Here is a 25,842-nt window from a genome sequence, read left to right on the forward strand (position 1 = left end):
TTCATTTACATGACACTGCAGTGTCCCAAACATTATGGTGCCCTGAAATGGGGGGGGACTATGTATAAACACTGCTGTAATTTCTACATGGTGAAACTAAAATGTATAAAAATGGCCTTTCTTAAAATCTGACAGTGTGCACTTTAACCACATATGATTTTTTCTATTACAAATTTCAAATTGTGGAGTACAGAAGCAAAAAAATAAATGATTGTTCTTTGTCCCAAACATTATGGAGGGCACTGTACAGCGTGGTGACCATCGATCACCCTGTACACTAACACTATCCTACACACTAGGGGCAATTTAACAATTTTACCAATGCCAATTAACCTATAAACCTGTGTGTCTTTGGAATGCGGGAGGAAACAGGAGGACCCGGAGAAAACCCACGCGGTCTCAGGAAGAACGTACAAATAGCACCCATAGCCAGGATCAAACCCGGGTCTCTGGCAACTCTATCACTGCACCACTATGCCGTGCCAAAGTGTGGTGGCCTATGAGGAAAGCAAGCTCCCACTAACAGCAATGCAAATTATTTGATGATCAAGGGAAGATGTATTCAAAACAGGTTTCTTCAAAAGAATACATGGGAATCTCTCACATCAGCCTAAAGGAACAATGGGGCTGGAATTTAGTATTTCACACAACACTCTCTGAATACTGCGCTGGCATGTCACTACAGATATTTTATCTCTGTTCAAGTCCCTAGTGTGGGATGTGAAACTAGAGATGAGGCAACAAAATTTAAAATTCTTACATTTAATGAAATTCTTTGTTCACATGACATTCAGCGCAAACAATATACATGGTAATGAAAGATACGACAAATTCTAAATAAGTTCAGAGTCTAGTGCAATCTGAAGTAGCTCAAAAAAAAACTTAAGTGCAGTAATGGGATAACAGGGCCAGGCAACGCTTGGTCAACCTTGCTTCCTCTTTGATTGTTTGGCAACCAAATATTGGATTCAGTTGTCATAGAACTTAAACACGTCGTTACTTCACTGCAGCTTGAAACAACTCGCACATTGTGAATGTGCAATTAACAACTAAAATGGAGAGCAATGATGAAAAAAAAATTCACTCATTGATCAAAGTGACTGACCTTCAATAATTCACAAAATTAAACATTAATCAGTGGCATAAACTTTGAGTTAATTTTACAGAACAATCTGCTTACCTTCCATTAGTTTGGTGAAAGGTTCAGGACACGTAGACGGAATAGGAAGGGTTAGTTTGTTGACAGCTACTCCATAAGCCACTGCAAGGCCATCAATCCCACGATAAGGGACCTCTCCTGTCAACAGCTCCCAGAGCAATACACCATAGCTGTACGAGGAAAGAGAGGAGACATCAAAACTATTAGGTGTCAATAGGAACATGGGAACTGAAGGAGGCCATTCAATCTTTTAACCTGTTCAATTATGTTTTGAGGACATCCATGAAGCCTTTTCTTATTTTCCCTTAGCTCTTGGAAATTGCCAGCCATTACTGAGCTTGTTTCTGGAGTCTAGTGTTTGACATGAAAGACCTGCTCATCTCAACTAGTTGTATGTGATAAGGGCCAATGTGTTAGGAAATGTTAATCAGAAAGAGGATACTAACATAGGTTTCCCATCATTTCCCATCTCAGCAATTCACACACATTTCCTTATAATCCATTCTCTCTCAGATGTCCATCAACACCACCACGACCCTCACCCCTTATTCAAATTACCTATAACCCACCTACATTAAATGATATGTTTACAATAGCTAATCAATCTACCAAATAAGTCTTTGTGATATGGAAGGTAACTAAAATAGGAAGAGGAATCGGATGAGGTCACAAAGAGAATATGCAAACTCCACACAGTCAGCATCATCGGGCATTATGTTGAACATATTATCCACAGGCAGCCAAAGACAGTTGCATTGCAGTAAAAGCAGCAGTGAATTCACTCACCAATACTTGCCACTTTGAGAGGTCGTTCCCAGGATATGGAAAGTAATGTACTTTGATCGGGAATTTGTCATGGACAATAATTGCTGGGGGATGGTGTGAGGTGGGGGCATGGTTGGTAAAGAATCTGTGTGTCCAAATGTTCATGGTCCATTCATCCCCCTCATGCAATCAATAAAGGAATCAACTGTGGTTTGGCACTCAGCCTCCAAGTGTGAAAATCCATGCATGTCACCTACATACTGCGGCTTGTTGACCAAGGATGGTGTGATCTTGGCCCTGCAGGGGAGGCAACAAAGGTTCCCCCTATTAACTGTAGGGTTTGATCCTGACTACGGGTGCTGTCTGTATGGAGTTTGTACGTTCTCCCCGTGACCTGTGTGGGTTTTCTCCGAGATCTTCGGTTTCCACCCACGCTCCAAAGACGTACAGGTTTGTTGGTTAATTGGTTTGGCATGTAGAAAATGTCCCTAGTGGGTGTAGGATAGTGTTAATGTGTGGGAATCGCTGGTTGGTTTGGACCTGGTGGGCCGAAGGGCCTGTTTCCCATATCTCTAAACTAAACTGTAGGTTTACTCAACCAAATTTGTCAAAGGTGAGGTGCAATATTGCAGTCAGGAAAGCTGAGGAAGTTGATGCAATGACAGAGTTTACCCAGTCTACACTACACTGGATCTGTGGAGGATCCAGTTTGGATCACATCTTGCATGTCATCATGGACCAAACAGAGAGTGGTGATGAATTTTTGGGAACCATTTAAAAATCCTCCATAATCCTCCATAATCTCTGTCATTGATGAATATTTCTTCTGAAGAACAATGGAAGTCTTGACAAGATTACTTCTGTACTTGATAAGTGAAAGCTGGAAAGGTTGAGTGGTTACCACACTGCCAGAGAACTATAGGGGGTGAGCAAGAATGTGGAGGGATGGTTAGAGTAGGGGATTTTAACTTTCCCAATATTGACAGGGAAATTCATAGTGTGAAAGGTTTAGATAGCGTTCAATTTTTCAAAGGTCTTCAGGAGAATTTTCACCAGCAATATGTAGAGGGCCCCATGCGTGAGAGGGTAACACTTGATCTAGTCTTGGGAAATTGGGATGGGCAAGCGAATAAAGTGTTCGTGGAGGAGCCTTTTGGGACCTGTGACCACGGTTCAATTAGGTTTAAGATAGTTATGGATAGGGTTAAAATGCTAAATTGGGGTAATGCCAACTTTGAGGGTACGAGAGAAAGTATTGCTCAAGTTGATTGGGGCAGGTTGTTTTCGGGGAAAGGAACATCAGCCAAGAGGGGTGTTTTTATAAGTGTGCTGACAAAAGCTCAGGATATGCATGTCCCTGTTAGAGTGAAGGGCAAGACAGGCAAACGTACGGAAACTTGGCTGACGTGAGAAATTGAGTCATTGGTCAAGGATATGAAGGAAGCATGGGGCAGGTATAGGCAGCTGGGATCAAGCGTGTCCCTGCTCAAGTACAAGGATACTTTTGGGAATTAAGTTTTGAGAATTATGGAGCAAAGTAAAAAAGGAAATCAGAAGGGCCAAAGGGGGCCAGTAGATGGCGTTGGCAGATAGCAATCCCGAGAGGTTTTATAATTCCATTAGGGGGAAAAGGGTAACTAGAGAATGGGACCCCTCAAAAATCAAAGAGGTCACCTCTGTGTGGGGCCGCAGGATGGCAAGGTCCTCAATTAGTATTTCTCCTCTGTAATTACCGAGGAGAAAGACAGGAGGATGGAGGAACTTGGGGCAGTCAATGGAAGTGGCTTGAGAGTGTTACGGTCGAAGAGGTGCTGAAGGTACTATCATGTATGAAGGTAGACAAATCTCCAGCGCCTGATCAGATATATCCAAGGACATTGTGGGAAATTGCGGGAGCCCTGGTTGAAATTTATGAGCCATCTTTAAATACAGGAGAGGCACCGGAAGGCGATAAGGTGGCAAATGTTGTGCCTCTATTCAAGAAGGGCTGCAGAGAAAATGCTGGGAACTTTAGGCCAGTGAGTTTAACATCTGTAGTCGGAAAGTTACTAGAGAGTATTCTGAGGAATAGGGTATAATGGCATTTAGATGGACACGGGCTTATTAGGGATAGTCGGCATGGTTTTGTACGTGGGAGGTCGTGTCTCACCAAATCTGATTGTGTTTTTTGAAGACGTGACCAAAAAGGTTGATAACGGCTGAGTTGTAGATGTTGTATATATGGATTTCAGCAAAGCATTCAACAAGGCTCCGCATGGAAGGCTGCTCTGCATGGGATCCAAGGAGAGATACCTGAATGGATAGAAAATTGGCTTCATGGAAGGAAGCAGAGGGTGATGGCGGAAGGTTGCTTCTCGGATTGGAGGCCTGTGACTAGTGGTGTGCTACAGGGTTCGGTGTTGGGCCCGTTACTGTTTATCATCTACATCAATGATTTGGATGAGAACATACACAGCAAGATTAGCAAGTTTGCTGATGATACAAAACTGGGCTGTTTTGCAGAGAGTGAAGACGGTTGTGAAAAATTGCAGCAGGATCTTGATTGATTGGCCAGGTGGGCTGAGGAATGGTTGATGGAATTTAATATAAAGAAATGTGAGGTGTTGCATTTTTGGAAGTCTAACATGGACAGGACCTACACAATGAATGGCAGGGCTCTGGGGAGTGTTGTAGAGCAGAGGGATCAAGGAGTGCAGGTGCAAGGTTCCTTGAAGGTAGAATCACAGGTCGATAAGTTGGTCAAAAAGGCTTTTGATACATTGGCCTTCATCAGTCAGAGTATTGAGTATAGAAGTTGGGAGGTCATGTCGCAGTTGTATAAGGCATTGGTGAGACCGCATTTAGAGTATTGTGTTCAGTTCTGGGCACCATGTTATAGGATGTTTCTGGAAAGGGTACAGAATATATTTACGAGGATGCTGCCAGGACTAGAAGGTCTGAGCTATAGGGAGAGGTTGAGTAGGCTGGGACTCAATTCCTTGGAGCGCAGGAGGATGAGGGGTGATCTTATAGAGGTATACAAAATCATTAGAGGAATGGATCGGGTAGTCTCTTGCCAAGTGTAGGTGAATCGAGGACCAGAGGACATTGGTTTAAGGTGAAGGGGAAAGAATTTAATAGAAAACTGAGGGGTAACTTTTTCACACAATGATGGTGGGTGTATGGAACAAGCTGCCAGAGGAGGGAGTTGAGGCTGTGACTATTCCAACATTTAATAACAGTTAGACAGGTACATGGATCGGACAGGTTTGGAGGGATATGGACCAAAACGCGGGCAAGTGGGACTAGTGTAGCTGGCACACGTTGGCCGATGTGGGCAATTTGGGCCAAAGGGCATGTTTCCACGCTGTATCACTCTGACTCCATGACTAATAGAGGAGGAGAATGCTGTCTAAAGGAGAAAGAGGGATGGAGAAGAGAAATTTAGGGTAAAGGAAAAACTAAGCATAGAAAATATCTATCCAATACTGTTTGAATAACTTTTACTTTCTAAACTCTGGGGGATATAAACAAAGTTCAGGTAACAACTGCTGAAGATCCCATCCAAGCATTTTGGTACTGAGTGTTGAACCTTATTTTAAGAACTAATATGTCCTTCCCAAGGAATTACTGACTATGTCTGCCAAATAGGAGCCACAGAATGCGAAGTGGAATGCAAAGAGATGCTGTTTGAAAGAGGGCTTCAGCACTTATACTTTCATAGTGGTTTAATCACAGAAGAGAAATATGTGGTGTGGCGGTGCCTAACGGCAGCGGCTCGACTGCAGTCCGTCTGTCGTTTTTTGAATTTTTGTCTTGTTAAATGTATGTGTTGATTCTAGTTTTTATCATTTTTTAGCTGTTTACATGTGGGGGGTGGGGGAAACTGTTTAATCTCTTCCCTGTACGGGGGACCTGACTTTTTCCCTGTCGGGTCTCCGTTGTCGTTGGGCCTAACATCGTGGAGCCGGCGGCGGCCTCCGGCCGGAAATACTCTGAGGGCTCCAGTTGTGGAGCCTGCGGACCCGACTTTGGAACGGGGAGAGCTGTGGTGGCGCGCGGCTGCGACCCGACTTCGGAGCTTCGGAGGCTCCGGCCACAGGCCCGGTGGACAGGAACATCAGGAGCTCGCAGGTCCCTGGTGGGAGACCGCTTTTCGGAGCTCCCGTAACGACAACTTCTCCCGCTGGAATCGCGGGGTTTAAATGACTAGGAGCGGGGCCTAATATCGCCTGGCGCGGCTTAATGGCCGCGGGACTTACCATCGCCCGCCGGGGGCTTTAACATCGTGAGCCCCAGTCGCCTCAACGTTACAATTGGACTGCTGGACCGCGGGAGAAGAACAAAGGGAAGAGATAAGACTTTTGCCTTCCATCACAGTGAGGAGGTGGTGGAGATTCACTGTGATGGATGTTTGTGTAAATTGTGTTAAGTGTGGGTCTTGTTTTTTTTTGTAATGTTAAGACTGTAGAAATGCAATTTCGTTCAAACCAAACTGTTTGAATGACAATAAAAGGCATTCTATCTCAAAAAACTGTTCCCCAAAATAACTTTCTTAAAAGCACTTTGCAATTGAAGCACAATAACCCATAGTGCAGTATTAATTCCAGGTCTTGCCTACCTCCAAACATCACTGCCTTTGGAAAACAAGGAGGATTTGATAACCTCAGGTGCCATCCAAGCATAGGTTCCAGCAGCACTCATTTTAGTTGTTTTATGCCACTCCCTGGCCAAGCCAAAATCCGTGATCTTCAGTGTTTTGTTAGCTATGTCATCGTTCTCAATCTTCTCGAATAACAAAACTAGGGTGATAAGGGGAGTGGAAAGAGACAGGAAAAGCAAGTTAAGTATACTCTTCTAAATGATAATCTTATTGATTCCACTTCACAAGGTAAAACTTACACAACCTGCCCACACTATCCTAAACAGCATTGATTTGGAGAGACACACAAATGTAAAGGAAGCATAATTGATATTAGCGCAGAAATGAAACATGAATAACCAGCAAATTCTCGGATATGGATCAACCCTGTGTTCCACAAAGCAAAGCAACAGGCCACTTCAGTGTGAAATCACTTGGGCTCAATATATTTTCAGAATGATGAGAAATCCTATAAACAGGGCACAGCACTTTGGAGAGGAAAAAGAGATTAAATAATTTTGTTTTGCAGTTCAACCCATGTGCCAACTTGCCACTTTCCTACATAATGAAATTCTGATGAGCTTGAATGGAAATATTAATCTTGTTTCTCTATCCACAGATGCTGCCTGATCTGCAGAGTATTAATAGCATTTTGTTTTTTTAACAATTTCCATCAACTGTTTTTTGTTTTTTGAGTTTTCTCATACCTTTCCCAAGAATCTCCCTTCAACCCATAAAATATCAGCATTAGACATCAGTACCACTGGTGCATCAGATGCTTGTGGTTCAACTCAGATTCCAAGGACTCAACGTCATAGTTAGGCTGACATTCTAATATGATCCTGAGAATATGCTTCACTCTTAGAGAGTACCCACTTTCAAACGAGAAGTTGATTCTCATAGATCCCAAGAAGGATTCAGAAAATCAAGTTAATTTTTATTTCAGAAATCCGCATAAAAGGAAAAAAACTGCTTGTATCTCACATAATCCCACAATAAAAATATCCTTATTGTCCTTTTTGGTTGGGCTGTAATGGGTGCCAACATTAAAAGAAAACACTATTCCAATTAACAAAGGAAACAGAAGAAACAGATTGCACAAGCGCTTAAGACACACGGTACGACCATTGCAGGAAGGATGTGGAGACTGAAGAGGGTGCAGACGAAGTTTATCAGAATGCTGCTTGAATGAGAGGGTATTAGCTAAAAGGAGATGTTGAACAAATCTGGAATCTTTTCTTTGGTGCTTTGGAGGCTAAATAAAATTATGAGTGGATGGACAGTCCAAACTTTCCAATTTTTTCCTACAGCGGAAATGTCAAACACTAGAGGGCATAGCTTTAAGGTCAGGGGGAGAAAGTTTATGGGGCATTTGGATAGCAGTCCAAGTCAACATGGATTTATGAAAGGGAAATCATGCTTGACTAATCTTCTGGAATTTTTTGAGGATGTGACAAGTAAAATGGATGAAGGGGTGCCAATGGATGTAGTGTATCTAGACTTTCAGAAAGCCTTTGATAAGGTCCCGCACGGGAGACTGGTGACTAAAATTAGAGCACATGGTATGGTGTTGACATGGATAGAATATTGGTTGGCAGACCGGAAGCAAAGAGTAGGAGTGAACGGGTCCTTTTCAGAATGGCAGGCAGTGGCGAGTGGAGTGCCGCAAAGCTCGGTGTTGGGGCCGCAACTGTTTACCATATATATTAATGATTTGGAAGAGGGAATTAGGAGCAACACTAGCAATTTTGCGGATGACACAAAGCTGGGTGGCAGTGTGAACTGTGAAGAGGATGTTAGGAGGTTGCAAGGTGACCTGGGCAGGTTGAGTGTGTGGGCAGATGCGTGGCAGGTGCTGTATAATATAGATAAATGTGAGGTTATCCACTTTAGCGACAAAAACAAGGGGGCAGATTATTATCTCAATGGGGTTAGGTTAGGTAAGGGGAGGTACAGCGAGACCTGGACGTCCTTGTACACCGGTCACTGAAAGTTGGCTTACAGGTACAGCAGGCAGTGAAGAAAGCTAATGGAATGTTGGCCTTCATAACAAGAAGATTTCAGTATAGGAGTAAAGAGGTTCTTCTGCAGTTGGATAGGGCTCTGGTGAGACCACATCTGGAGTATTGTGTACAGTTTTGGTCTCCTAATTTGAGGAAGGACATCCTTGTGATTGAGGCAGTGCAGCGTAGGTTCACGAGATTGATCCCTGGGATAGCGGGACTGTCATATGAGGAAAGATTGAAAAGACTAGGCTTGTATTCGCTGGAGTTTAGAAGGATGAGGGGGATCTTATAGAAACATATAAAATTATAAAAGGACTGGACAAGCTAGATGCAGGAAAAATGTTCCCAATGTTGGGCGAGTCCAGAACCTGGGGCCACAGTCTTAGAATAAAGGGGAGGTCATTTAAGACTGAGGTGAGAAAAAACCTTTTCACCCAGAGAGTTGTGAATTTATGGAATTCCCCGCTACAGAGGGCAGTGGAGGCCAAGTCACTGGATGGATTTAAGAGAAAGTTAGGTAGAGCTCGAGGGGCTAGTGGAGTCAAGGCATATGGGGAGAAGGCAGGCACGGGTTATTGATAGGGGACGATCAGCCATGATCACAATGAATGGCGGTACTGGCTCGAAGGGCCGAATGGCCTCCTCCTGCACCTATTTTCTGAGTTTAGAGATGTGTAAGGCTTTTTTATGCAGAGCAGTAGGTGCCTAGAATATGCTGCCAGGGATGATGGTGGAGGCAGATACAATAGTGCCATTTAACAAGGTTTTAGAAAGGCACTTAATATGCAGGGTATGGAGGAATCACAAGCAGGCAGAACAGACTAGTTTAACCTGGCATCATGTAATAAGAAGAAAAATTTGCATTATTTTTACCCTCGATTATCACAATTTGTAACACTTTACCCTTTCAGGGTCACACCCGTCTCTTCATCTCCGGCCTTTGTCTACCAATTTGCCTCAAATAACCCCCTCCCTCGTTGTGTTCACCAATTACTGGCCATGCTCTGTCCTGCCCCTCTCTCTCAGCTTTCATTTCTACCCTCCCAACAATCATTCTGAAGAAGGATTCTGACCAGAAATATCACCTATCCATGTTCTCCAGGGATGCTGCCTGACCCCCTGAGTTACTCTAGTATTTTGAGTATGACGGCTTCATGTTTAGCACAGACATTGTGGGCAGAAGGGCCTACTACTGTGCTATTCTGTTTCATGTTTTAGCCCAATGCATTTAATAAGTAATTTGGCTAACCTCACTTAGTTAAAGCAGCAAAATATTGACAATTGAACAATATTCACAAAATATATATTTGCATAGAATAGCATAATCATTTCATTAAATGCTTGTTAAACATTGCAACCACATCCCATTCCCCTCTCTGGGTTATCCAGACTATTACAGCAGTCAATTTATGCACTGCTTTCAAAAAGTTACATTACTTACAAAACTGTCATCCTACATACACAAGGTGAAGTGCACCATCTTTCACACCTGACAACGGTACATTCTGTCAACAGCGCAACCAAAGAATGTTATCCTTTTATCAATCTACCCAGAACAACACCCTTGTTAGCTCTTATTCACCATTGTTTAAACTGCAAACAATGTCTGTATTGTAACACTTATCTCGACAGCCAATATCTATTCAGGGGAAATCTCCATTCCATTCTAGTCTGCTCTTGAATCTCAAAATATTTAATGAGTAGATTGAGACTAATGATGGAATGATCACAACAAGAGCTTCTGGTAGCTGCTCCCAATATTTCTCAAAATTGTCCTATGGCATCAATTACTAATCCAGTGTCAAAATAGATATACGATAGATACATCTTACCTTGCTCTGGCTTAGCATTGAATCAGACGCCACCTTTTGTAAAATTGAGTTATATTAAATGTGCACCATAAAAACAGGCCATTCTATTCCAGTAATTACTTTCCATTCCCCCCCATTCAATTATTTCCTCCTTCTCATACTCACACAGCTACATTCCTATTATTCACCTCAACCCTAAAAGGTTCCATGTTCTGAAACTCCCACAAAAGATTGTCCTGAATTTGCTATCTCTTGCCAAGAGAATTCAAGTTTGTCATATGCACAGATACAGGTAAACTTAAAGTCCTGCTTGCAGCAGGATACTGGTCCTACTATGGACCCAGAAAGCACAAAACGCATATATTGAACATGAATTATAAATAAAAATCTTGCTTGATCATTTGATTCTCTGTTCAAATTGATGGGACATTTGAATGCCTTTCATCGAGGTGTATTGGTTTGTAATGGAATAATCCTAGAACAGCAATAAAAAGAACAGCCCAGGCCGTGGAAAAATCGCATTGAACCAAGCAGGAGGTGGTCAAGATGGGAAGACAGGTAGTTTCGCAGGTAGACTTAATGCTTAATTTACTGGAGTACTTGAGAGTTAACACAATTTTTTCTGGGTTTTGTATCGAAATAAGAGATTATGGTTTTTATGCAAGTGCAGAAAAAATTTGCGTTCAAATAGCACCTGTCATGAATGTGCTACCTACCGGAGCCTGGGTTCCCTCGCCGGGGACAGCCAGAGAAGAGCTCCGACCGCCAGCCTGCGGCCTACAACATCCTGAAGTCGCGGTCTCCAGTAGGAAAGCGCCGATTCGGGACCTCCAAGCCACGGAGTGTGTTCGACCGTCCCGACGAGAGGGCCTGTACATTGGGCCGCCCGTAGTGGCGACTGCGGAGGTTTATGGCCCTGACCACGGGTGAACAATGGAGGAGGACTGACTGTACTTTGTGCCTTCCACCACAGTGAAGAATGCTGTGGTGGATGTTTGTGTTAAATCTCATTGTGTATTGTGTGTTCTTTTTTGATTGTACCCCTGCTGGCAAGTTTATTTCACTGCACTTTATTGTGCATATGCGGAATAAAACTGATTGATTGATTGATTGATTGATTGATTGATTGATTGATTGATTGATTGATTGATGGTGGAAGGTTGCTTCTCAGACTGGATGCCTGTGACTAGTAGTGTGCCTCAGGGTTCGGTGTTGGGCCTGTTACTGTTTGTCATCTACATCAATGATTTGGATAAGAACATACAGGGCTAGATTAGCAAGTTTGCTGATGATACCAAAGTTAGCGGTTTTGTAGATTGTGAAGTTTTGTGTTTTGGTGTGGATAAGGATGGAAGATTCCCTTTGCTCAAGATTCAAGATTCAAGAGAGTTTATTGTCATGTGTCCCAGATAGGACAATGAAATTCTTGCTTTGCTATCGACCAGTGGCACTAACGTCTGTGGCGATGAAGTGCTCTGAGAGGCTGATCATGGCGCAAATCAACTCATACCTCGACAAAAACCTGGACCCACTGCAGTTCGCTTACCGCCACAACAGATCAATGGTGGATGCGATCTCGCTGGCTCTCCACTCCGCTCTGGACCACTTGGACAACAAAAACTCATATGTCAGGCTGTTATTCATTGACTACAGCTCGGCACTTAATACAATCATCCCCTCCAAGCTGGTTACCAAGCTCTCAGAACTGGGTCTCTGCGCATCCCTCTGCAATTGGATCCTCGACTTCCTCATTCACAGACCACAGTCTGTTCGTATTGGTGGAAATGTGTCAGCCTTAATAATAATAATAATAATAATAATTTAATTTAATTGCCACACAACCAAGGTCGGTGGTATTTGGGTTGCCAGCAGCGGTACAGTAATAAAGAACACAACCACAATAAAAATTTTACACAAACATCCACCACAGCATTCATCACTGTGGTGGAAGGCACAGAGCTTGGCCAGTCCTCCTCCATTTTCCCCCGTGGTCGGGACCTCCACCCTCCACAGCCGTTGCTGCGGGCGTCCAGATGGTAAGGGACAAAGTCAAAGTCAAGGTGAGTCCAGGATCGGCTCTTCCCAACCAGAGACCGCGGCTTCAGACTGGTGTAGGCCGCAGGCCGGCGGTCAAAGTTTTAAAGTACCTGCCGTGCCGCAGCCGGAAGCACCGCAGTCTGCAGGGCCGGCGGTCAAAGCTCCCCTCCAGGGGTGATGTTAAGTCCATACCGCGCCCGCGGTAGAAGACGGCCGCGGGCCGGCAGTGAAAGCTTCTTCTTCCACCCGGGTCCCCAACGTGAGATCCCGGGCTGTAGACGCCGCACCAGCTGGAGTTCTGCAGACTGCGGCTTCAGGCTGCCGGCTGCCGCGGGCCAGCGTAACGGAGCGCTCCCCTCCAGCGAGGTCTCACCCGCTCCGCGCCGAGAGTCCACGCTGCGCCCGCCGCTGAAGCTCCGGGCGCGTCTCCGGGAAAGTCCGCGCCGATCCTTGCTGTTAGGCCACGGGGGAGGCGACCTGAAAAAGTCGCCTCTCCATGGAAGAGGCGGCCGAAACGGTTTCCCCCTTACCCCCCCACACCACCCCCCACACATAACACACAAAGAAACATTAAAAACAGACTTTTAAACATACTAAAAAAAATTTAAAAGTTGAAAAAAGATGGACACGCTGCCGACAGGCTGCTGCCAGTGCAGCGCCCCCCTACCGAATGAGGATAACAATCAGCACGGGAGCACCTCAAGGCTACGTGCTCAGCCCCTGCTGTACTCACTCTATGCTCATGACTGCGTAGCCGGTCATAGTGCAAACTCCAGCATCAAGTTCGCCGACGACACCACTGTTGTGGGACGTATCACTGATGGAGATGAGTCAGAGTATAGAAGTGAGATCGTTCGACTGACCAAATGGGGCCAGCACAATAACCTGGCTCTCAACACCAGCAAAACCAAGGAACTGATTGTGGACTTTGGAAGGGGTAGGATGGGGACCCACAGTCCCGTTTATATCAACGGGTCGATGGTGGAAAGGGTCAAGAGCTTCAAATTCCTGGGCGTGCATATTTCGGAAGATTTCTCCTGGTCCCAGAACACTGATGCAATTATAAAGAAAGCACATCAACGCCTCTACTTCCTGAGAAGATTATGGAGAGTCGGTATGTTGAGGAGGACTCTCTCGAACCTCTACAGATGCACAGTAGAGAGCATGCTGACCGGTTGCATCGTGGCTTGGTCCGGCAAATAGTGCGACCAGGAGCGAAAAAGACTGCAGAAAGTTGTAAACACTGCCCAGTCCATCATCAGCTCTGACCTCCCTACCATCGAGGGGATCTACCACAGTAGCTGCCTCAAAATGGCTGGCAGCATCATCAAGGACCCACACCATCCTAGCCACACACTCATCTCTCCGCTGCCTTCAGGTAGAAGGTACAGGAGTCTGAAATCTGCAACATCCAGGTTCAGGAACAGCTTCTTCCCCTCAGCCATCAGACTATTAAACTCAACTCAAACAGAAATCTGAACATTAATAGCCTATTGCACTTTGCGTGCATGTGCGTGTGCGCATGTGTGTGTGTCTTCAATGGTACATGGACACAATGATCTGTTCTGTATTTATTTATGCCTACAATATTCTGTTGTGCTGAAGCAAAGCAAGAATTTCATTGTCCTATCGGGGACACGTGACAATAAACTCTCTTGCTCAAAGATATTAGTGAATTGGAATCTGTGACAGGATAAAAAAGTGAGTGGTTTTGCAGATAGTGAAGATGGTTGTGAACGATTGCAGCAGGATCTGTATCGATTGGCCAGGTGGACGTAGGAATGGTTGATGGAATTTAGTACTGAGATGTGTTGCATTTTGGGACGTCGAACAAGGGCAGGACCTACACAGTAAATGGTAGGCCTCTGAGTAGTGTTGTAGATCAGAGGGATCTAGGAGTACAGGTGCATGGTTCCTTGAAGGTTGGGTCACAGGTAGATAAGGTGGTCAAAAAGGCTTTTGGCACTTTGGCCTTCATCAGTCAGATTATTGAGTATACAGTTGTACAAGACGTTAGTGAGACCACATTTAGAATATTGTGTTCAGTGCTGGGCACCATGTTATAGAAAAGATATTGTCCAGCTTGAAAGGGTTCAGAAAAGATTTACGAGAATGTTGCCAAGACTAGAGGGTGAGCTATAGGGAGAGGTTGAGTAGGGCAGGTCTTTATTCCATGGAGCACAGGAGGATGAAGGGAGATCTTATAGAGGTATACAAAATCATGAGAGGAATAGTTCGGATAGATGCACAGTCTTTTTCACAGAGTAGGGGAATCGAGGACCGGAGGATATAGGTTTAAGGCGAAGGGAAATAGATTTAATAGGAATACGAGGTGTAATGTTGGTGTATGGAACAAGCTTCCAGAGGAGGTAGTTGAGGCTGGGTTATCCCATTGTTCAAGAAACAGTTAGACAGGTACATGGATAGGACAGGTTTGGAGGGATAAGGACCAAGCGCAGGCAAGTGGGAGTAGTGTAGCTGGGACATTGTTGGCTGGTTGCCAAAGGGCCTGTTTCCACACTGTATCACTCTATGACTATGATAAAGTCATCAAAAGGCTAAAAGGGACATTTACTCTAAACTGGAGGATGAGGCGAATTTCATTGTTCCATTTCGGGACATGTGACAATAAAACACTCTTGATACGAGGCTCAACACTAATCACTCAGCTGCCCCTGTGCCTCCAAGCATCAATGTACTGAGCTTCCTTTTTAAACCTGTCTACTTCCACGTGTCCCCAGGTTAAACTTAACTACATTACTCTGAAAGTTCAAGCAAAGAGGAAAATAATGACATTGTATGAAAGGAATGGAGATCTTTTTAATGAGTAAACACGATTCAATTAGTTAAAAGGTTGGGTTTTCAAGTCCAAACTTCAAGCACATAAAGCCAGGCCGATACATATACTATAAAACATCACATTTGCTTTCTTTCAGATGAGCTATCAAATAGAGGAATGCTTGGCAAGGCAGTTGCAAAGGACCCATTTTTTTCTACAAAGTACCTTCCCAATATCGGACCAACTATCCTCTTCTTATGAAGATTTATTTTGTATTTATCAGACTTCACTGACCAGAATTTGGCTGCTATATCATATAGAATACATCAAACAAAAAGTATCTAAATCCATTGCTATTCTTCATAAAACAAAGGAGCTGTTGAATAAGAAGCGTTTGTATATATTGTATTGCTCGCTTATAATGCCATATATGTCATATTGTGTTGAAGTTTGGGGAAATGTATATAAAACAAATATAGGCTCTATAATTAAACTCCAGAAAAGAGCTATTAGAATAATACATAAAGCTTCTGACTGTGAAACTACAAATCCATTATTCATAAAGTCCGGTACCTTAATTTTTTTGGATATTGTGCATGGAAAGACATTAGAAATACTTTACCGAGTTAGGAATAAAAGCCTTCCTGATAGTATTCAAAAAAAAATTAAATTAAGAGAAGGACATTATAATTTAAGAGGGTTGTGTATTTTTGAAACATGTAAAGTGAGAACCAATGTAAAATATAGATGTCTCTCAGTTTTGTGAGTCAAATTATGGAACGGGCTTAGTGATGAGTTGAAATTTTGTAGCTCTCTGTCGAGTTTCAAAAAAGCCTTAAAATGTAAATTAATTAAGGATTATAATGTAAAATGATTAAAATGTAAAATGATTAAGGATTACAATTTAGAGTAATTTTTTTTTCTTCTTTCCTTTGTAATGCTGATATTCTGGGTTATCCTATGGATTGTATAGGATAGGCAAAAATAAGCTTTGTGGCTTCAGCCTATTCCTTTTTCGGTCATTGATTATGTGAACGTTATGTGAAATGGATACAGTGTTGGTTCATATTCACACAGATTGTATAGTTTTGTTCTTTTTAATGTATGACCGAAATAAATTATTCATTCATTCATTCATTCATTCATTCATTCATATCAGACCGTGGTGCCACAACTAGCACTTTTTAAGAAAAGAACAGGTATTATATATCCTGGTGCCAAATAAGTCGCCTCTGCTGTATGTAATATATCCAAGATCATCAAAACTGATTAAATACTGTTAGTTTTACTTGCAGTTCACCTGCACATTTAAACATGCACTTCAGGAAATGGTTTGCTGTTGAACTCTTTGTAAAATTAAGGCAAAAACATTACTGCAGTTAAAATATAAAGATAGTGCCAAAAATAGTGCTGGAAGAACTCAGCGGGTACGGAGCATCGGCAGAGGGAATGCAGTTTTGGGTCGGGACCCTTCTTCAGACTGATGATCAGTCATGATTTTTGCTCAAGATTCCAGCACCTGCAGTTTCTTGTCTTCATGTTTGACTGCATGAGGATTTGCAATACTACCTTTTGAAGAACGGGGGCAGCATAGCCACATATGTCTTTCAGTTGAACAGAAACACAACGGGGATGAATGAGAATGCTCAGAAGCAGAAAGCAAACATTTCAGATACATATTAGCAGCAAGGTCACAATGAGATATAGAAGCACATGATCAAAATGGCACAGAGGAGATAATTCTGCCTCTAGTTCATTCCAGCTCCTTGTATTGCAATTAAATCGGTCCCAGTGCCTCTTTCTTTCCCTAGCATCTTAACCAAAATGTTACCGTACACTCAACATATATTTATAGAATTCTACATCAGCTTCAGTTTTACCTTGCCGCACTCTGTGCCCCAAATGCTTCCTGTTTTGCCTCCGACACTCGGAGTATTTTTAAAGAGTATAAACCCAATGTAGCCCAAGATACAACTATGCACTTATTGACTGTGCAGACACACCCAATGTCACAAATCACCATAACCTGATTAAGAATGAAAAATCAACATAAAGCTTTCAAGCATTCCAGATGTGCAACTTGTCTTCCACATCAATGACTTATACCATCATTTGCTAAACTCACTTTCCATGCAAACACAAGTCTACTCTTCGATTAAATAGTCATCAAGCCACTGAAAGCTGGGTGGTCCAGTTTGTTTAGATTCTGACCTTTCACCTCTCAACCCCAGGTTCAATTTCAGCCCAGATCAGTGGAGTACAAGCTCTAATTACTTAGACTGGATCCTAAGCATTCAAAACTTGGAATTGGATCTCATGGAATTTCAATTGAAGCAATTTTTTAAATAGTAAGCTATTTCTCCCTGGTTAATTTGTCCTACTATACCCATCTGATAGTATATTTATGAATGTTCATCCTGCTACTTTATCTGCACAGTGGTGCAGCGGTAGATCTGCTTTACAATCTGTAAACCCAGCATATCCTTACCAGGATGCCTAGAACTGCTCCCAGTACTTCAGGAAGGGCCTATAAAATAGCACAGTGGTAGATTTGCTGCTTTACAGCGCCAGAGACCTGGGTTCGATCCTGACTATAGGTGATGCCTGTACGGAGTTTGTACATTCTCTCTGTGGCCGCGTGGGTTTTCTCTGGACGCTCTGGATTCCTTCCACATTCCAAAGACGTGCAGGTTTGTTAGTTAATTGGCTTATGTAAATTACCCCAAATGTATAGGATGTAAAACTGGGATAACATAGAACTAGTGTACAGATAATCGTGGTCGGCGCGGTCTTGGTGGGCCGAAGGGCTTGTTTCCACACTGTAATTCTAAACTAAATCCGATATCAGGAAGAGCCTTATCCCCTTTCCCTATTCACCAATGTTTATCATTTTCCCAATTTCCTATTCACTTTCTTTTTATAAGAGCATTATTGATTCTACGTTGATCACCATTTCTGACAGTTCATGACTCTAGTGACACAGGCTGCCTGCACTCTGCACCAAATAGCGAGCTAGATGTCAAACATCAGGATTTTCCAACAACTGGCCGTTGGGGCATTACAGTATTTCAAAACTTTGTAATTGAAGTGACATGAAATCACCATATATAAAGCCAAAAGATGCAGCCATGTCTCGGTCGGAAACGAAGTGTGTATCAAAAAACTTTTTTTGCAGGAAATAAAGCTTGTGAAATTATACTTCAGCAATTTTAGTTGACTTTTGAGGTAAGCACGAAACATTTGTAAAATACAAGTTATATTGTCAAATTGAGAGCACATCTTTTAAAACATCCTGACTCAAATGCCAGTTTTACAAAAAAACTTTCACTTGTTAAATAGTAGAAAGATGGAACAAAAGGAGCGCTTGAAATGTTGATGGTATGTATAGCAATTTCTGGAGTAACTCAGCGGGTCAGGCAGCATCTCTGGAGAAAAATATTAGGAGATGTTTCGGGACGGAACCATTCTTCAGATCCTTGGATGGAGAACTTTCTCCATTTCCTCTCGTGCCACAGGATTATATTCATCTGAACTATCTAGTTTATCATCTAATCTTAGAGATGCATCAATTTTTGGCAATTGACCTAGATATCTGCTGTCAAAATGGGCACATTTTCAAAGAGAGAAATGGTCAAGAGAGCTCAAGAAAGAAGCCACCACTTTGTTTGCATGTCTGAAGCACTCCTGAAACACTCTAATCTGAGCTGTGTGTTGGGAAGAGAATATCAGGACAACAGATGAAAAGATTCAAGGATGTTCCAAGTGCCTCCTTGAAGATATGGAACATATCTGCTGTTGTGAATCCCTAGCCCATGACCACACAAAGTTCAGGAACAGTGTTCGGAATAACAAGAACCTAGAGACCATGTGTCTGACCCCTTCCACCCCTGCAACGGACTGTTCAGGCTGCTACGGTCAGGCAAACGCCTCCGTTGCCATGCGGTGAGAACGGAGAGGTTGAGAAGGAGTTTCTTCCCAGAGGCCATTCGGACTGTAAACGCCTATCTCACCAGGGACTAACTCTACTGAACGTTTTTCCTTCCATTATTTATTATGTAAAAGAATATGTGTGTTTATGATTGTGTTTATAGTTTGTTTGGTTGTTTGTCTTTTTGCACAAAAGTCTGCAAGCATTGCCACTTTCATTTCACTGCACATCTCGTATGTGTATGTGACAAATAAACTTGACTTGACTTGAGGCACGTAAAAGCCTTGCTGCGTACTATCTGACAAACTATCCACCAGCATGCCCCACAATTCCTTGCCTAAACTGTAGATGGATCAGCGGCTCCCAGATTGGCCTAAATTACCTCAGAAGCTACAAAATAAGCAGGGAAGTAATCACTGATCCAGCTGGACTGCCCAAGACCATGGCACCATTTTATGAAAACTCTGCACAGTCCTACATAGCAACATATATAGAGACAGTCAGCACTATACTTCCTTTGGCAGCAGGTATATAACACCAATTCTAATTCTACATTCCCAAAATTTCAATCTTTAAAACATTTCTTTCCACCTATTTTCTCCAATCCTTTCTGATTTTAAGTGCATAGACGCAGACAGTGGTCTTGAGAGAAGCTTTTCCCCCATGTCTAACTCATGGCACAGAGACCAATTAGGCAACTCCCACCACAAAACAAGATCAGACTTGTCCTGCCCACCTCCTGCTGTCAACCTGCCATCATTCATTGTCTAGACTCTGTAGAAAAAGTGCCTATTCCATTAGGAATCTGTGGTCATTAACAGGGAAATACAGAAAGATTGTCTGGAGGGTAAAATGTGAATTGATCAAACAATAAAAGCGATTAAATAATTAATCTTAAAGCTGTTTATGGCTTACAAAATGACTAGAATTAGGTCCCATGTGGCTTTTGAGAAAATCAGGACACGTAAGGCACGTTTTGTAGCATGTGGTAGTAGGCTGAGTGGAAGAGACAGGAACAATCCCTTGGCCATTATGCCAGAATCCACAGGAGTGCTATCATTGGAGAGGCGAAGAGACATTCCTGAAATATCTTATCGCACGTGGATTTGGTCGAAACCAAAAACAGGGCACCTATGAACAGAGTGGCAGGCAGCCAGGTTTCACTTGAACCAGAGTCCTAAGTTTCTGAGAGCACTTTGTCCTTCCGCTTTCCGTCAGTTTTGGGGAGAGGGGGTGGGGATGGGGAGGAGACTCTAACAGGCATCCAGCCAACATGCATTACACAGAGCAAAAGCCCAGGCCTGTGGAATGAAGCATTCTTGTGGCACAAATGCCTAGCGACCCACATTCCACTGAACCGCTGTGTTTACTTTCCAGTCAAGTGGAATTCTGATGAACCTTGACAAACACACAATTACTTGATCAAGTAATGTGCACTTTGAAGAGGACTTTTACGCAAGTTAAGTTGGTTTTAAATTGGTGTTATCCCAAAGAGAGTGGCATTATGCAGAAACACAGGTTGTACTTGTCCTTCTACTCCTTCTGATGAAATATGTCACAAGATATGTTGAAACGTGGTGTGGTTGATTAGGAAAGATATGGAAGAGGAGGCAGCAAAGATTGCTGGATGAAGAATCCAAAGACATATAGCAAGGGCACGGCCTCCTTCCAACTGGAACTCCAATTACTACTCTCAGGATGTTCAAGAGATTGTCAGTGTTGCACAGTGACACCTTCTCCCCGTGACCGCGTGGGTTTCCGCCAGTTTCCTCTCACATCCCAACCACGTGCGGGTTTGTAGGTTAATTGGCCTCTGAATTTACCCCTCGTGGGTGGATGTAAAAGTCGGATAGCATAGAACTAGTGTGAATGGCTGACCACGGTTGGCATGGACTCTGTGCGTCAAAGGGCCTGTTTCTATCCTATATATTTCAATTAGTTCTGGAATGCCGGAGGTTGCGAGGAAACCTGACAGAAGTACGTAAAATTATGAGAGGCATAGATAGGGTAAACAGCCACAAACTTTTTCCCATGATGGGCATAGCTTCAAGGTGAGAGAAGCAAAGTTTAATGGAGATGTGCAGAACAAGTTTTTTTTAAACAGCGGTGGGTGGTGAGTGCCTGGAGCTCGCTGCCGCGGCGGGTGCTTGAGGCAGATATGATAATGGCATTTAAGATGCTTTTGCATTGGCATTTGGATATGCTGGGAATGGAGGCATATGGTTTATGCACAGGCAGATAAGAGTTGTTCTAGCCATTATGTTCAACACAGATATTGTGGGCTGAAGGGCCTGTTCTTGTGCCTCAATTTTAGTTTGGTTTAGAGATCCAGCGCAGAAACAGTGCCTTCAGCTCACCGAGTCTGCACCGACTGTTCTATGCTTCTCTTGGAATTTTGAACATTTTGAAAGTATATGATGCATAAATGATCCAAGCTTGGATCATACTCCATTGGAATTGTGCCTATTTATAGATACAGAGAATAGGTGCAGGAGTAGGCCATTCGAGTTAGCAACGCCATTCAATGTGATCATGGCTGATCATCCACAATCAGTACCCCGTTCCTGCCTTCTCCCCATATCCCCTGATTCTGCTAGCCCTAAGAGCTCTATCTAACTCTCTTTAGAATGCATCCAGTGAATTGGCCTCTAAGGCAGAGAATTCCACAAATTCACAACTCTCCGTGTGAAAAAGTTTTTCCTCATCTCAGTTCTAAATGCCCTACCACTTATTCTTAAACTGTGGCCCCTGGTTCTGGACTCCCCCAACATCGGGAACATGTTTCCTGCATCTAGCGTGTCCAATCCCTTAATAATTTTATATGTTTCTATGTTTCCCTCTCATCCTTCTAAATTCCAGTTAATACAAGCCCAGCCGCTCCATTCTTTCATCATATAACAGTCCAGCCATCCCGGGAATTAACCATGTGAACCTACGCTGCACTCCCTCAATAGCAAGAATGTCCTTCCTCAAATTTGGAGACCAAAACTGCACACAATACTCCAGGTGTGGTCTCACCAGGGCCCTGTACAACTGCAGAAGGACTTCTTTGCTCCTATAGTCAACTCCTGCCGTTATGAAGGTCAACATGCCATTAGCTTTCTTCACTGCCTGCTGTACCTGCTTGCTTACTTTGAGTTATTGATGTACACTTCCCCTTTTCCTAACCCGACACCATTCAGATAATAATCTGCCTTGGGTACATAAAATTGCTGGGGAAACTCAGCGGGTGCAGCAGCATCTATGGAGCGAAGGAAATAGGCGACGTTTCGGGCCGAAACCCTTCTTCAGACTGATGGGGGGTGGGGGGGGGGGGGAGAAAGAAGGAAAAGGGGAGGAGGAGGAGCCCGAGGGCGGGCGGATGGGAGGAGACAGCTAGAGGGTTAAGGAAGGGGAGGAGACAGCAAGGGCTAGCAAAATTGGGAGAATGCCAATGTTAATGCCATACGGACGCAAGGTCCCCAGACGGAATATGAGGTGCCTAATCCACAAGTTTAGAAGACCCTAGACGAGTTGAAAAAAATGTCAAGGTCATGTTGACTCGCCGAAGTAAATAATCTGCCTTCCTGTTCTTGCCACCAAAGCGGATAACCTCACATTTAACCACATTATACTGCATCTGCCATGCATCCGCCCACTCACCCAACCTGTCCAAGTCACCCTGCATCCTCATAGCATCCTCTTCAGTTCGCACTGCCACCCAGCTTTGTGTATATCTGCAAATTTGCAAATGTTACTTTTAATTCCTTCATCTAAATCATTAATGTATATTGTAAATAGCTGTGGTCCCAGCGCCAAGCCTTGCGGCACCTCACTAGTCACTGCCTGACATTCTGAAAAGGACACGTTAATCCCTACTCTTTGTTTCCTGTCTGCCAACCAATTTTCTATCCATGTCAATACCCTACCACATGTGCTCTAATTTTGCCCACTAATCTCCTGTGTGTGACCTTATCAAAGGCTTTCTGAAAGTCTAGGTACACTACATCCACAAGGCTCTCCCTTGTCCATTTTACTTGTTAAGGGCCTGTCCCACTTGGACGACCTAATCCACAAGTTTAGAAGACCCTGGACGAGTTGAAAAAAATGTCAAGGTCATGTTGACTCGCCGAAGTAAAAGACCTCCTACGACTATGTCTACGACCTCCTACGACTATGTTTACGATCTCCTACGAGCCCCCTCGACCTCAGTATTCCACACCTAAGACCAACTACAACTAGCTACGAGTGGAAAATTATCACATGATAAAAGGATGTCATGTTTGCATTTTTTTTCTCGGGCCAGTTACCGGCCTACGACTACCATCACGACCTACTATGACCTACCTACGAGTAAAAAGTATCAATTTTTTCCATGCCGACATTTTTTTTTTAACTCGTGGACAGTTTTTATCAGGCTGGATAAAACGCCGCGACCTACTTGAGGCCACGAGTACGTGGAGACCACTCACGAGCACGAGGAAGAGTTACGAAGACCTCCTACAACCTCGTGGCGACCATGCTGCGAGTATGAGTCAAGGGCAAACTTGGCAGAGGTCACCAATTAGGTTGTGAAAGTGGGACAGGAGCTTTACATCCTAAAAAAATTCCAGAAGATTTGTCAAGCATAAATCCGATGGACCGATCCTGCTACTGCTATCCAAATGTGCCGCTATTACATTATTACATTACATTATATTCACTTCCGTTAATTATCTCTGTTGAGGCTGACATGAGTTGACACAGCCACCACCTGTTTCAGGCACAAGGACACATCAAGCGGACTGGTGTAGTGAGGAAATGCCCCATTCAATCGTATTAGAATCCACAGAATGACAATCACGTACTACTGTTTGACTGCCACCTTTCTGCGGACTCACTCAAGCTTAGAAAACTGCACTGACGGGTAGAAGAATGGCGATAAGATTTATCAACACATTCCCGCTCATTAAATGTCACTAGAGATAATTTTCAACAACGCAGCGGTAGAGTTGCTGCCTTACAACGCTTGCAGCGCCAGATGCCCGGGTTCGATCCAGTTGACGGGTGCTATCTGCACGGGTTTGTACGTTCTCCCCGTGACCAGCGTGGGTTCTCTCCAAGATCTTCGGTTTCCTCCCACACTCTAAAGATGTACTGGTATGTGGGTAAATTGACTTGGTACGTGTTACAAATGTCCCTAGTGTGTGTAGGATAGTGTTAACATGCGGGGATCACAGGTCAGCGCGGACCTGGTGGGCCGAAGGGCCTGTTTCCACGCTGTATCTCTAAAACTAAAACAAAACCAAAATACAGCATATTTCAGTGAAAAATTACCAGGCAGAAATAAATGGGGGGGGGGGGGGGGGGGGGGGGGCGGGGGAACGGAACAATTAAAAAATGAATTCCTATTCTCTCAAAAACACAAGCCCTGGTAGTTTAGAATATTCTCAGGAGACGAGACAAATTTCAAAAGGCTGACACACCAAGATGAATCAATGCATCATTGTCTTATGCTCACACCTCCTCCAATTTATTCACACAGCAAAACAGAAAGACGACCCTGCAAGAAACTAGTTTTAAATGATCAGATGGTCTTCAAGCTTCAGAATTCAAGATTAGTTAAAAACAGCTTCCATATAGCACTGTACGTGTATCCAGTAACCAAGCGAGTTATAAAAAAAAAGGTGCTGCCAGATTTGATTCTCCCACTGCATTGAATTTGTCCCTCTCAAGTAGGCTGCATCTAGAGCAAACCGACCATAATAAGCCAAATTGTAATAAACTTGAAAGGTATGGTAGACGGGTGCTCAAGGAGGGAAAATAATGTATATTCATAATATACGAGTGTTTAAGGTGCTCCATTTGCATCTGAATGCAAGGTATTGACAAAAAAACGTTGACACTGCGGAAACAATAAATTCAGACTTCAAGTTACACAATGAGCTGAAACATGGCGTGTCTGGCCAGAGGTCCCGATCAGATCTGCTGCACTCTGCTGTCAAGTGTGGAAATCCAGGACTTGCTGAACGCCCAATGGCATCACATCAGTCATTACAGTCGTTGCTCGGCTCCACATCGTACAGAGGCTGAGCTCAGTCTTACAGGGGCCCTACTGGGAAACTGGCCCAGGTCTGTGAGTGTGTGAGAAAGAACTGCAGTTGCTGGATAAAATCGAACGTAGACACAAAATGCTGGAGAAACACAGCAGGTGAGGCAGCATCTATGGAGAGAAGGAATGGGTGACGTTTCAGGTCGAGACCCTCTTCAGTCTGAAGAAGGGTCTCGACCCGATTTGTCACCCATTCCGTCTGTGCAGGCCTGACTTGGTGCCTTGTCCAAGCCCCCCGTGGTTTCAAAATCATTCAAAGCCTATGGATGATGTAATATGAAAATGTTTTCAAAAAGGACTTTCCGTCATTTTGAAGTGTGGATTTTATTTATTTGGCTTTTTAATATTTTTCATTTGTTAATCATTTTCTTCAAATTGACGTTCAGAGATATTTGAAAATTGTCCAATTCCACTTACAACTTCTCAGAAAACGTGGCAGTCCGAGCCTGCATGCACAGCAAGGACAAGACAATGTTCAGAGATGGACCAATATACAGCAAGTAACATTCACACCCTCAGCAGTGCTGGTCTACTCACTTAACATTTGGCATTAAATGGGGGCCATTATCATAATTGAAACCCCCACCATCCACAATTGATCAGAAACTCAACTTGACCCTCTACATAAATCATGTGGTTACGAGGGCAGGTCAGAGGTTAAGTAAC

General features: G+C 43.5%; 1 protein-coding gene across 3 annotated transcripts in view; it reads right to left on the reverse strand.

Moving 5' to 3' along the window:
* The window catches only part of LOC116976241 (mitogen-activated protein kinase kinase kinase 21-like), a 94,401-nt gene that overhangs the window by 31,594 nt on the left and 36,965 nt on the right, over positions 1-25,842 (reverse strand). For all 3 annotated transcript variants that reach the window (XR_004412909.1, XM_033025936.1, XM_033025934.1), the window contains exons 2-3: positions 6,525-6,705; positions 1,181-1,329 (exon numbers count right to left, since the gene is read on the reverse strand). Coding sequence is in view for 2 of the 3 variants with exons in the window: in XM_033025936.1 (XP_032881827.1) it covers positions 1,181-1,329; positions 6,525-6,705 (330 nt within the window). In the remaining variant the exon portion in view is untranslated. The remainder of the gene's footprint in view (positions 1-1,180; positions 1,330-6,524; positions 6,706-25,842) is intronic.

The sequence above is a fragment of the Amblyraja radiata genome, chromosome 8 (assembly GCF_010909765.2).
Source record: "Amblyraja radiata isolate CabotCenter1 chromosome 8, sAmbRad1.1.pri, whole genome shotgun sequence".
Lineage (NCBI taxonomy): Eukaryota > Metazoa > Chordata > Chondrichthyes > Rajiformes > Rajidae > Amblyraja > Amblyraja radiata.